The sequence below is a fragment of the Callionymus lyra genome, chromosome 2 (genome assembly GCF_982586985.1).
Source record: "Callionymus lyra chromosome 2, fCalLyr1.hap1.1, whole genome shotgun sequence".
NCBI classification, from domain to species: Eukaryota; Metazoa; Chordata; class Actinopteri; order Syngnathiformes; family Callionymidae; genus Callionymus; species Callionymus lyra.
Genome location: NC_141819.1, coordinates 30,641,591 through 30,655,448, shown reverse-complemented (window position 1 = coordinate 30,655,448; position 13,858 = coordinate 30,641,591). Strand labels below are relative to the sequence as shown.

Below are 13,858 nucleotides of genomic sequence, written 5' to 3'. Positions count from 1 at the left end.
TATATATTACTATTTGATTTATATATGTTTTAATTGATGACAATTTCATGTTTAACATATTTGTATCAAATAAAAATAGCCAAAAGTGTGTTGTTCATTCTTTCATTTCCTCTGATCGTATTTCAATGTGATTGATAGATTAAAGATGCATTTGTAGTTCAGCCAGTGGTGTGTCCTGAAGGTTTGAGGTGTATCTACAGATGCTGCTCCATCAGAGACTCACCTGGACTGCTGGTGTCTTCTCGCTCCGCCTCGTTCTCACTGCGCCCGCTCGTCTCGTAGCCCAGGTCCTGCAGGTCCACCTGCACCTGCTTGCTGTCCTGCTTCACGCTGCCGTCGCCTGAAGGACAGGAAGACGAGAGTGAGACCACTGGAAGTGGACCTTCTCCTGGGTCTGGGTCAACTCACTCAGCAGGTCCCTGTAGTCCCGGATCTGCTCAGCCTGGGCCTGCACCGTGGCCTCCGACACCATCAGACGCTGCTTCAGGTGACGACTCTGCTGCTTCTGCACGGAGACCAATGACCTTCCACACCTGAGCCAGAGCCACGGTTCCGGTCCACTCACCTGGTCCGAGTCAGCGTGGAGAGCCAGAGTGGTGGGTCTGGTGATGGTGGGCCGATGGGACAGAGACAGACCTTCTTCCCAGGTGTCCCACATCTCTGACATGTCGTCCTCCTGGTCCTGGTCCTGGTCCACTTCCTCGATGGTGACGTCCAGCTCCTCTTCCTCCTCATCCTCCTCACTCTTCACCCGGAGGTCCTGGGTCAGCTGGAGCTTCAGCTCCTGGTTCTCCTGTCTCAGGTCCACCAGCGCTTTCCTGTCAGAGGACACACACTGAGTCTTTGTCGCCCTCCTTCAGCAGGACATGGTACTGCAGTACACAGACGTGATGTGACGCCAATGTTTTGTTTAAAGAGAAAGATCTCTTTGTGTCTGTGTTTGTGTGCGTTTTGCCGGTGTGTGACTATGCATGAGTAAGGGTGTGTGTGTCTGTTTTTTGAGTGTGTGTTTGTTTGTGAATTTGTGAGTGTGTGTGTGCTTGTTTCTTAATGCGTGTGTTTGCAAGTGTATGTTTGTGTGTATGTTGATGTATTCTTGTGTGAGTGAGAATGTGCGTTTGATCTTGAGTGTTTTTATTTTTGTGAATGCTTGGTTTTGTTTGAGTGTGTGTATTTTTTTGAATGCTTGTGTTAGCGTGTTTCTGTGTGGTAGTGTGTTTGTAAGCGTGTGTTTGTGTTTTAAAGTGTTAGTGTGAACTAGTCTGTGTTTGTGTTTACATGGGTGTTAGTGTGCATGCGTGCGTGCGTGCATGTGTGTGTGTGTGTGTGTGTGTCTGTGTGTGTGTGTGTGTGTGTGTCACACCTCATCTGAGATAGTGAGCAGAAGCCAGTCTTCTCCAGCTGCAGCTTCAGCTCACACAGTTCTCTCTCCACCGCTCTCTTCTGCTGCACCAACTGCTGGACCTCCACCAGACCTGGACCCTCCTCCAGACCCTCCTCTGACCCACAACCCTGGAACACAGTGATGAAAATCATTTTATCATCACAAAGGAGAAGCAGAGAAAACTCCAATTACAGCCAGAAAGACTCTTAGACTAGAGTCTCTCAGAGTCTTGACCAGGTTTGACTTCCTTCAAACATACAACCCAATAAAAGTCTCTTCTTCTGATTCACACAACATCTTGGGACAGGAAGTGATGTCATCTTTTCGTGACTTGGTGCTTGTAAGAGCAACTGGGTCAAGAAAATCTTCAAAGCTTCTGAGGCGACATTCATGATGTCTCAATCACTCGAGTCACTTGAGTGAATGACTCAGAAAGACCTGAGTCTTGGTTACCTTGTTGCTGCTCTTCCTCCTGGCTGGTCCCTCCTCTTCATCAACACTGGTCATGAAGTCACTGCTGAGATCTTCCTCCTCCTCCTCTTCCTCCTCCGAGCTCAGACCTGCAGCAACATTAACACATGTTCTGTTGTTGACCCACAAATGTTGCTGCACTGTTGCTGAGACTTTGTGCACTTCTGGACACTTTCTGACACACACACCTCTGCTCCTCACACACGTGTGAGAAAGAGATGTGACATCATTTCCTGTTTGTGTCGAATCTCTATTAGAGTTTATGTATATGTTTTCTAGTTACTCTTTTTTATCTTTTCAAGGTCAGATTTGAAGTTTAAATCCAACATCGAGGGAATGTCTCTCTAGTTTTCATCTGTGTTTTGACGTTCAGTTTTCTTCACATGTGGGTTGATGGTTCAACATCACAGTGAACCCTTTGCCAGACGACTGGTTTATAGTGTTTCAACAGTGAGTCTTTAACTGTCCTGACCCAAACACGTTAGTTGTTTCTTTCAAATCCATAGAGTTAGCGTTTCTATAATCGTTTTAATCTTTCAGGTTTTTTTCTTGCTCCTTAGTTCTTTTCAAAATTATAAATTTTATTCATAAATATGACTTATTTATTTTTAATTATACAGGTTTATTGTTCTAATATTTTTTTCTAATAAATAAAACAACAATAATAATAACATGTTAAATTGAAGTGTATGTAGTTTCTCCACATTTGTAAATATGTAATATGTGTACATATATTTGTTACTTTTTTTAACCACACACCACATATATTATTTGTTAGTTATTTAGAATTATTTATGAATTATATTTGCTTTTAATTTATTTGTTGGATTTTGATTTTCTTTTCTTTTTTTATGTGTAATATATTATCCTGGCTATTTGTAGAATATTTGCAGATTAATTATCCATTTCTATCGATATTTTTACTCTTGTTACATTATGTCAACATAACATTTTTAGACTTTAAATTAGTGTTTATTCATTTAACCTTTTCTCGCATTTCAAATGAAAAACTTGGGTTTTTCTACTTGATCTTTCATATGTTTATTGATTCTCTCTTGTTACGATGCATCTCTTGTCCTTCATATTTGGTTTTCTTCAATTTTAATTATACATTTTGACTATTAAACGGTTACCCAGTTAAATTCTGATTACTATTGAACCAACAATGCCTTCTATTATGGATTTAGTTTTCCATTTTTCTTCTTGATTAAATTCCATCTTCTTAAAACATGATAATGGTAATTAATAACACATTTTTCATTAAACATTCAGTCAAATGCTTGTTTTATTTATACACATGTGGAATGATGGACTTGATGAAGTCTTACTTAAAACCTGTTCAACTTCGTGACCAATAAGTACTCAAAGGTAACTTGTAGAAGCTCTGAGACATGACTGAGTGCTGCGAAATTATCTTGAATGCTTGTTATTAAAGTATGATGTTCTTTTGACATCTTAACATAATTGTTAAATAAAATAATGTTTGGATCGTGGATGACATGTATGATATTTTCCTCATTGAATCTGTGTGTGTCACTGAAGGTTGAAATTGAAGCCACCAAAAACCAAGTGTCACTAAAATGCGACTTCTCCAGACAGCGACACGAACAATGGTCTTTAATTCTTGAAAACACTTCAGCGACTCACCGTCAAGTGTCCTGTTGAGACGCACAAAGTCTCGCTGAAGAAAACATGCCAAACACCCAAATAAAACCACAAGCAACGATCGTACCAACGTTGAGCTGATGTGTGAAGACACTTCAGAGGAAACATTATCACAGAGACATAAATAAATTATATATGAAATAATATTTACATTATTATAATGATTTTTAGCAATAACATTTATTAGAAAAGATAATTTAAGTTAATTATCTTAATGATTCTTTAATAAAAAAAAGAAAATCTTCTTACGTGTACAAATAATCTGATTTTTTTCAACATAATCTCTCAACTTCAGTCTCACAAACTGTTATTCTCTTATTGAAAAATGATAATAATTGTAATATGACAATCTTCTTACACTAGAGTACCCGCCGGTAATCTGACGACAGGTCGTTTTAATGTTTGATTCAATTCTGCATTTAAATTTGTGAAAAGATTTTAAAATGTTTTTATCTTTTTTGATTTATTGATTTCTCAATGAGCCAAGTTTAATATACGTTAGTTTGTGTCTGTTTCTGTCCACAACAATCGAGTCGTAAATAGTGAGAAAGTGAGAAAGAGTTAGACACACAGAAGCTCCCATGATGCACCATGTTAGTACTCAGGTGAGTTCCCAGGATGCACCACTCTTCTTTGTTAACGGACACAGTCCCGTGCTCCTCTGCTGCCCACCTCGCAGCTCTGTCGGACCACCGCGGCCGCCCTCGTCCAGACCCTGCATGTGTTCTCGGGCAGGAAGTCCCTCCTGCAGCGCCAGGCTCTCCCTGAGCTCCTGCACCTCCAGAGTGAGCCGCTGGACCAGAGGAAGTTCTGAAGGTTGCACCAACTGCTGCTGGAGTTCCTGTTGTCATCAAACCATCAACACACAAGTACTGTTAACGCACACTTTAATCACGATGGAGGAGTCACGTGTGTGTGGGTCAACTTTGTGTGAAGTTTAAACAACAACCAACGACCTCTAATGACCTTTAAAATCTTTCTTTGAAGGAGGCCTGAAGAAACCTGTCCCACAATCTTTCTTTTTTACTTTTACTTTTATGATCGTGGAGCTTCTCACCTCAATGGTTTTCTCCTTCAGCAGCAGAGTCCTGCTCAGCGTCTCCAGTCTCCGGCTCTGACCCCGGGTCACCTGCTCGCTCTCCTTCTGCCTCCTCAGCAGAAGACGCAGATCCTCCTTCACCTCGTCCAGCTCCGCCGCAGGGTCGGGTCCCGAGTCCGGTCTGGAGCTCAGCTGTCTGCGGAGCTCCTGGAGTCTGCTGGTCTGCTCGCCCATCACCTCAGAGAGGCGGCCCGCCGAGTCCTGGAGGACGGACAGGAAGTTAGAGCAGGAGTCAGGAGACAATTGTCAATTCATAGATTTAATCATTGACGCTGAATGAGGGGCCATTCAAAGCAGGGAAGAAACATCATGTGAAAGGACTCTGAGTTCTACCTGGATGTACAGATCTCTGCTGCCAATGGTTCTGAGCAGGTCCTGGATCTGGTCCTGGTGATCCTGAGCCTGCCTGGTCCGGTCAGACAGAACCTCCTGGAAAAGGTGGTCTTTGAGCTGCAGCCGGACCTTCAGCTCCTCTAGAACCTCAGAGGGCCCGGACTGGACCCCAGAGATCAGGGCGCATCGCAAATCCTAATGGGAGAGAGACGGAGATTAAAATCAGGTTTTTATATTACATTTTCATTATTTTATGCTCATGTTATCTCAATTATCTATTTCCTTCACCAAACAAATTACTTTTCTACATCACTTTTACTGTCATTGTTGACATCCATAATCTATGTCCCTTATCTTGTCTTAAACACTGACAACTTTTAATCTAATCAAATAATTAACATTGATTTTGATGCAACCATCTGACGGACCACATATGGACTAGATCCACACATATGGTTTAGAATTAGACTGAAAATATTTATATATTGTTTTATTTTTGACACGTGGAAGAAGCTCACCTGGAGCTCCTGAGACTGAGCCTGCAGCGCCCCCTGCAGCTGGCTGATGATGCCGTCGCTCTCTCGGAGGATGCGACTCTGTCTCTCTGCTGCCCCCTGCTGGAGGACCTGAACATTCCTGCAGGTGTCGCTCACTTGCTGCAGCTCCAGTGACTTTCCTCGTAGGAGCACCTCGAGGCTCTGACATACACACACACACACACACACACACACACACACGTGAGCGTTTGATTGGCCGACCGTGGTCACATGTGTCGTCTCTCACGGTGATGGTCTCCTGGTTGTTGCTCAGGACGCAGCGTTGTCTCTCCAGGTCTCGCTCCTTCTCTCGCAGCAGCAGCTGAAGGCCTCGGTTCTCCTCGTCCTTCTGCTCCACGCAGCGGAACTTGTCGTCCACCGCTCGCTGTCGGCCAGAACAGAAAACATCTGTCAGACTTTCACATGCAAAGGGTGTGTTGAAAGGTTTTTTTGTCGTCACCTCCAGAGCTCGGTCTCTCTCTGTGATCCTCTGACGAAGTTTGTGCAGCCGAGAGTCTCTCTTGTCCGTGGAGTCGTCCAGCAGCTCGCAGTAGTCCTGCAGCACCAGTGCAGGTGTGAGAAGAATCGCTACACTTCAATATCGTATTATTGTTTTCCACGACAACTGATATGCAACAGCACTGTATCGGAATTTTGATAAAGTGTGTATAAAGTACAATTATTTTTATTTTTATTTATAAATAATAAGAAATAATAACGGTGTCTGATAATTTTTGTGTTGCAATTAAACTATACTAAGTCGCTGGATGGCAGTAGTTACATCCACAGTACTGTAGGAACAATTACATCCTGGCTATGACTGAGGACGAGAGGATACGGTTGACTCTAGCATCTTTTAAAGCTGATGCTTGGACAGTCACGACTTGGTCAAGAGTCATGTGAAAGTCTGTAACTTCTGCAACACACAAGTACTCAAAAATACTATAAATATATATTATTATAATAAATATACTTGTTCCTACAGTATTGCAATATATTGTATCGTTGCCCGTGTATCGTGACACGTGTCGTAAGATTCTTGCCGACACACACACCCAGATACCCAATCATTCAGAGCACAGAAACGGGGCCTTCAGGTGCAGGAGTTGTACCTGCAGTAGTCTTTCTTTGCTCTGCAGCAGCGTTGCGAGCTCCTGGATCTCCTTCTCTCGCTCCTCCTTCTCTCTTCTCCTCGCCAGCTCGTCGTCGCTCCGCTGCGCCTCCTGCTGCTGCAGCAGCGAGCGAGTCTCCTCCAGAGCGAGCAGCAGCTCCTGACGCCACACAGATGAAATGAAAACACTATTTTTTTACTTTTAGATTCTGCTGCTCTCTCTCACCTGGTTGTGCTTGTCTGTCTCCCTGCGCTGCTGCAGCGCCCCCTGCAGGTCTGTCTCCAGCCTCTGCAGCGCTCGACTCAGATCCTGATGTGTTCGCGCCGCTTGTATCTGCGAGCGTTGGCCCGCCTGTAGCTCCAGCTGGGCCCTGAAGAGAGACGCCTGGAGCGCCAGAACCTCCGTCTGACCCAGCAGAGCCTTGGAGCCTGACGCCTGCAGACCAGAGAAACAACTTGAACATCAACAAACTTAAGCCAACTTCAATTCTTCTTTACTTCAAGATGCTCTGTTTTTCTTAATACAATTTACTTTTAACAATAACATTTTTAACTATCTATATTTAGAAAATAAAAGTTGTTTTCTTTTTTTTAATATACTCCAACATCAAACCCAAAGTCCGACCCGTGTGTCAATTTCTGCCCTTTCTCTGTGTTTCTTTGGCCCTCCTGAGGTCAAACTGAGCGTAAAGAAATTATTAAATTCTATATTGTTATTGTTAACATTTGAAATGCTCATGATGTCTGAGCTACACCTTTTATTTTACTAGTATTTCATTTATTTTTGTGTTTTATTCTCTTTCATTTATTGACCTTTAAAAATTGGTTTGGATAAAAAAACATATATAATACTATCGGTTTTAAATTTCTTAAAAACTGTTTAAAAAATAGTTTGAGATTTGTTAGAGTTGACTTTTCTTTGCATGACTCTTAGTTTCACACATCTTTTTATGTATGTTGATAAATAAAAATACTCAAACATAAATTAAAACAACATTTTATTAACTGAAACGTATAATATTAACCCAAACATCTAAAACACATTATATATTTTACCAAACTTTGAATGCCTGGGGCTTTAAATGCATTTCTTTACACTTTCTACCATTGTGTGTGTGTGTCTGTATGTGTTAGTGTGTGTGTTAGTGTGTGTGTGTGCATCTGTGAGTGTGTGTGAGACACAGACCTGCAGCTGCTGCAACTGGCTTCCGTCGGCGAGTTCTTTGAGGGAACACAACATGACGTTCTGTTCCTCAATGACACGATGTAGCTGAGAAGCCTGTTCAGACACACAAAGACACACACACATGCAAACACAATCACAGATCAGTCAAATTCACATTTGCATGCTTCGGCCTTCCCTGCCTCCTCTTTGTGTGCCACTCCTAAAAGACAAGTTTGTCTTGAATTATATGATTAATTTGTGTAAATATCTAATTATTTCAATGACTTTCATTCAGGCAGCTGTGTTACTTATAAGTGTGTATATCTGCTGTATATGCTTGATACATGTGTGTTTTATTTTATTTTCTATTGTTTGTTTTTTTATTCCTGGATGTGTTTTTTTTTTTTATTTTGTGTTTTTTTTTACATGTGTGTTTTTTCTTCCGTGTTTTTTGTTTGTATTTGTGATATATGTGTTTTTTCTAGTGACTGTTTGTTCTTTGTATTAGGTTTGTGCTGTATAAGTTTCTATGTTTGATGAGTGTTTTTTATGGACGTTAGATGTGTTTGTGTGTGTGTTTTTGTCCGATATGTGTTTTACGGAAATATGTTACTTTATACCAGTGTTTTTCGATGTGACTTTCATAAATGTGTGCGTCTGGTACATGCATGAATTTCATTTAAGTGTGCATCTTAGCTAAAGCTTCAAAATAAAAGCACCTCTTCCTCTCTGGCCTGGACAGAGTCTCTGATGTTCTGGATGTTCCTCTCCTGCTGCTGAGCTTCCTCTCGGGTAGATTGCAGCTCCAGCTCCACCTGACACAGACGCTCCTGCTGCTTCTACACACACACACACACACACACACAATTTACACTTAACATTTCTCCCACACAACTCAAGAGTGTGTGTTCTACCTGGTTGCGGCTCTCGCTCTCTCTGATCTTGTTCTGCAGTGATCGGACCTGCTGCTGTGCCGCCTGCAGATCCCCGGCACTCTGGTTCTGACCCGGATGCTCCTGCATCAGACCCTGAGAGACACAGAACCAGAATAGTTCAGTGTCAGTTCAGAGGGACTATGGGACTATTACACTGAACATCAGTCAGCTGCAGGAGACGATGAGTTCAAACACTGTAGGGAATTTAAGAGAGTCACAGATCAAGAAGAAACTGCAGTTTTGACTCCAATCTGCCTCCATGACTCATCAAAAACAAAGTCCTCCAGGACTAAAAACAGATGTGGTCAACGACTTCCTGAGGAAACAGTTGTTACCACGGTAACCAGTTGTTTGTTTGCACAGATGAGCATGATGTCACATGAGTTAGGCCCAACCAATAGATCACAGAGCTGTAATGAAGGTTAAATGTTAGTGTGTACGACTCCTGTGTGTATTTTTTCTGTCCATCTGTAGACGTGTGTTACACTGTGTCATCTCAATACTAATTTGTGTATAATATGTTTAACTTGGCTGCTGTGTTTGTTACTAGGGTTTTGTTTGTGTGTCTGCGTGTCTTTTGTGCTCTGTATTTCCGTTTATGTGTTTGTTAGTGTTAAATGTTATCTTGATATGCATGTGTGTCCTGTGTGTGTGTGTGTGTGTTTTGGTTTGCGTGACAGTGTGTGTCCGTGTTCTTTTCCTCATTCTAGTCAACGCCTTGACATCATCGTGTGAAATCATGTCGTTACACTGGATCAGAAGCACCAACACACTGATCCTCTGCTCTCTTGAAAACGTTTGCAACCATCACTGACACAAACAAGAAGTGTCTCGGAGGTTGCCAAGGCAACCACAGTGTTACCATGCTAAAGAGCATTTCCTAAGGGGCCACCTTTTATACAGTGGCTGTTGTGAGGGGCTGCCAATCAAAAATAAAGCAGGGAATGTATAAAGTCACGCTAAATATGTTAAATAATTATTAAAAAAACATTTTAAATGACTAAAATCTTTTTGAGGGACAATAAAAGCAAAAAATTATAGTCCTCTTAAGAGATTAGTAGTGAACTATAATAAATACGTTTCTACATGATCTTTGACATCATGAGGGCCACATAAATACAGTCAAGACCTTTGACCAGGTCCGCTTCAGAGGGTGCTGGTCCGGCTCAACTACCTGCTGAAACGGCCGACACTGAACGTAGTCGTCCAGCCACTGATCCTCCATCTCGGCCAGCTCCGCCTGCAGCTGCAGCTGAGGACACGGAACCACCAGGTCTGGTACCACCAGCCTAAGGTCCGTCTCGATTCTGAACGATCCACGCTCGACTATGGGTCTGACCAACACCGGGAGCCTGCTGCCCCTTTGAGGCTTCAGCGGCTGGTACTCCCAGCCCCGGACCAGGCTCAGGACCATCTCCAGTCCGGAGCTCTGCTCATTCCTCTCCGGGGTCTCCAGTCTGTGCGGCGACTTGGGAAGGGGAACATTCAGAGCTTCATCCAGAGACTCCACGGACGTGGCCGGACTCGGACTGGTCGGGTCACACGTGTCCAGAGCCGCCGAGGGGAGTTCTGTGGCTGCAGATGTGACATCTGTGAGTCCGGTGGGGTCCTCCCCACTGGGCGAGTAGCGTGTCGCGGGTCCACAGGAAGTACTCCGTCGCCCCACGATTCTGGGGACTTTACAGACCGCTTCGTATTCAGAGTCTGGAACTCTGAGCGCGGCACAGCCTCGGCACCTCCTCGTGCAGTGGTGCTGCTCCTGGTGTTGGTCCAGACCAGCGTCCTCCTTCTCAGCCCAGGACTCGTAGACCGAGTAGGTCAGATCGTCCTGGACCAGGTCGGTGTAGCGACCGCCCTGCAGGGTGGACAGGTCCATCATGGCAGCTTCTGCAGGTGGAACATCAACGTCCAGCGCGTTGTCTCCATCTCCTGTGTTGTGCTTCCGGTACATTCCTCCGATGCACAGCCTCAGCCTCTCCTTCTCCAGCAGGAGCTTGTGCAGGCGCTCCAGGGACAGCGCCTCCACGCGGGCGATCACCGTGTCGAAGCGGTACATGCGGTCCAGCATGAAGGTGCACTTGGAGCAGGCGAACTCGCCGCGGCCGTCGCGGGTCAGCTCCAGGCCGAGGGCGTGCGACAGCAGCACCTGCAGGTTCAGCTTGGCGGCCGGGTGGAAGATCCATCGGCGCTGGTTGCCGAGGAGCTCTCGGGCACAGATCCGGCACGACTCCTTCATCTTGACCACGTCCAGCATGGCGGCAGGACTTCAGATGCCAGGAATGTGTTGGAACCACTTTGAGGTTTTGGTGCAAAAGCACCACAAGCATCTAAATTATACGTGAACTGAAACTTACTTTCATCTTGAACTTGCTTATTATATCAGCAAATGTATTTTTTTAGTATTTAAAAATACAAAGTTTAAAAAAAGATGTAAGCTAAATATGTATTTATTCTATAAATAAATAATTCAATAGTGACAATAGTATTTTAACGGCTCAAACTTGTTGTGAAGTCATTAAATGTCTCTATAATATATAAGATGAATTCTGAAAACTATTGTTTTTAATAAAATATTAATTCTTAATTCTTTTTTACCCTTAGTCAACAGTCACATGTTTGGAAATAAATTATATTGCACTTCGTGAAAAAACTTACTGTAACAGTACTTTTTAAAGTGCTTATTATATGAACCTAGCAAAATGCTATCCTCCTTAAAAAAAATGTATATATACAAAATTAAAGTTATATTTAATTAATGTAAATTATGGCTATGAATAAAAATCATGGAGTACGTTTAATTTATCAAAGTTTATATTGTATTTAAAGGACAGTTTTGTTTCTAATGAACTAGAAGTGTTTCCAATTTTTAGCCTTGATTTGGTGAAATGTCCAGTAAATTACGTCATCGCTGGCTCCAGTGAACGGGCGACGTCAACTCCTGAGATGAAGAGATGAAGAGATGGAGGGATGAAGAGATGAACTCGTCATCGTTTCTTTCTTGCTGAGATTCTGCTCGTCAGGTGGACTGACAGGCTGGTCTTTGCAAGAAGAAGAATGAATCCGCTTCTTTCACTTCCTCCTCGGCTTCAAGTCCTCCTCGAGTCCGGTGAAAAAAAAAACAATAAATCGTATAAAAAAGATCCTTCTCTTTGCAAGGGCGGCTCCAAATGTGGAAAATTAAAAAAACGTTGCCACAGAGTTGGGTTCGGGTTCGGTTCGAGGCGTTTTCATGAGGCGGTGATGGAGGAGAGACTGCAGCGACGTTGACACTCGACAGAGATCGTCTCCGCGAGATGACGCCTCACTCCACGGCGAGCGTCGTCTATTACTCGGTGGTGGTGTAGAACTACAAGGGACCTGAGTTACGTTCTTCATGCGAAACTTTCATCAAAATTATAAATGTGACTGTTTAATGTTTGTTATTCATTCAATTCTAATACGATATATGTTTTAAGTTTAATAGTTTGCGATCAAAAACCCTTAAACGTGTTTTTTAATTTTTTAATTATTGTTTTGTTTTATATTGTTTCCGTGCTTTGCATTAGGATTGATTTATTTATGATTTTTACAAATATAAGAAAATAAATCCTCTAAATAGTTTGAGGCAAAATCACGTCGCATCACGTTGCAATCTTGACTTAGTGACAGAGTGAGACATCTCGCAGCTGCTGATGGACTGAACCATTCGCAGAAAAAAAGGAGGGGAGACAAGTAACGTCTGCGTCAGTCAGTCCAGAAAAATTCACAATATTTCAACTAGGAAGATGAATTCAAGTCTCAAGTATTGATTGTTTACACATTTTTCCGTTATATTTTACCAACTTAATATGTTTTTATTATTATTTAAAAAAGGTTGGACGACAACATTTACTAAATTAAGGGGACACATCTGATACAAGCGAGTCATTAAATAGTTTAACTGAGGGTTAAGATGACGTCCACAAAAGACCACACCAGTCGGTTTGTCTTTTAGAAATACATCGCATGACTTCTTATTTTCTGACGTCAACTCATTTTAAAGTCAAATTAGTTCATCACATCTTTGTGTGTGTCTGTGTACGTGTGTACGTGTGTGTGTGTGTGTGTGTGTGTTTACATGTGTTTACATACGTGTGTGTCCTACACTCCTACGATGCTGAGCTCCGGCAGCGATCATCGATCAAACCCTGATGACTTATAATCAAAAGTCAATTAATCCTAATCAGAGTGTGAGACCAAACACTCCTGACAAATGATACTCTGGGTTTACGCTGGTCGGTGTGTGTGTGTTTGTGTGCGTTGATTGATAGTGTAGCTGGCGTCAGAGAGAGTCTCGTCGTTGAGGGTTAAGAACTCTTTCACAGAACAGATAAATCTAAGTGGGTTTTTTGTTCATTTTGTACTTTTGGTGTTTGTGTTGAAACGTTTAATATGTCATGGTTATTTCATTTGTTTTAAAATTTGCCACATGTTCCCACCAGACTCTGAAATACCTGGTGTGCAGGTGAGGACATCAGAGTTTGGGCCTTCATCTGGTCCACTTGTCGAGCCAGCGAGAGGTTCTGCTGCTTCAACTCCTCCAGTGTTCTGAAAGAAGGTTGCCATGGAGATCACCGAGCACCCAAACACACACACACACACAATGACACACTCTCATGAACACACCTGTCCTCACAAACACGTCCAGCTTCTCTCTCCTCCATCTTCTCCGTCAGCTCTCGCTGCAGCTCCAGTCGACGCTTGGACTCAGAATCAGCCAGAGATGCCATCCTGCCGGCTTCTTCTCTCGCCAGCTCAGCTTCCTGAAAACACGAGTGTGTGTGTGAGGAACATCTCTGTTGGTGTGAGTGTGTATGCTATTGTGTGCAGTGTAATCCTCTGTATATACTGTATGTCTGTGAGTTTCTGCCGGTGTGTCTGTTATTGTGTGACGGTATGTTTGTCTGCTGATGTCTGTGTGAGTCTCTTTGTGTGTACATTTGTGTATACATTTGTCTGCATGTGTGTTCCTTTGTATCTGTGTGTGAGTGTCTGCAGATGTGTGTGTGTTAATGTGTGCTTGTGTGTGTGGTGTGCTTGTGTGTGTGTGAATGTGCGTGTGTTTTTGTTTATATTTGTTTGAGTTTCTACTGGGCTGTGTGGGAGTCTGTGTGTATGTCTAAATGTGTACTTGATTTTCT

General features: G+C 42.9%; 1 protein-coding gene across 6 annotated transcripts in view; it reads right to left on the bottom strand.

The window, feature by feature from the left end:
- pde4dip (phosphodiesterase 4D interacting protein) overlaps positions 1-13,858 on the bottom strand; it is a 61,370-nt gene that overhangs the window by 15,546 nt on the left and 31,966 nt on the right. For 4 of the 6 annotated variants that reach the window (XM_087784636.1, XM_087784637.1, XM_087784638.1 and 1 more), the window contains exons 1-17: positions 9,874-11,956; positions 8,679-8,792; positions 8,484-8,603; positions 7,786-7,878; positions 6,826-7,035; positions 6,601-6,759; positions 5,949-6,044; positions 5,736-5,873; positions 5,471-5,650; positions 4,953-5,147; positions 4,578-4,820; positions 4,193-4,361; positions 1,838-1,944; positions 1,364-1,512; positions 566-818; positions 409-505; positions 224-340 (exon numbers count right to left, since the gene is read on the bottom strand). In XM_087784636.1, coding sequence (XP_087640762.1) covers positions 224-340; positions 409-505; positions 566-818; positions 1,364-1,512; positions 1,838-1,944; positions 4,193-4,361; positions 4,578-4,820; positions 4,953-5,147; positions 5,471-5,650; positions 5,736-5,873; positions 5,949-6,044; positions 6,601-6,759; positions 6,826-7,035; positions 7,786-7,878; positions 8,484-8,603; positions 8,679-8,792; positions 9,874-10,953 — 3,520 coding nt within the window. In that variant the 5' untranslated portion in view covers positions 10,954-11,956. Of the gene's footprint in view, positions 1-223; positions 341-408; positions 506-565; positions 819-1,363; positions 1,513-1,837; positions 1,945-4,192; positions 4,362-4,577; positions 4,821-4,952; positions 5,148-5,470; positions 5,651-5,735; positions 5,874-5,948; positions 6,045-6,600; positions 6,760-6,825; positions 7,036-7,785; positions 7,879-8,483; positions 8,604-8,678; positions 8,793-9,873; positions 11,957-13,171; positions 13,266-13,343; positions 13,481-13,858 lie in introns of those variants that run through there. The other 2 variants (XM_087784641.1, XM_087784642.1) reach the window with 1 other exon arrangement.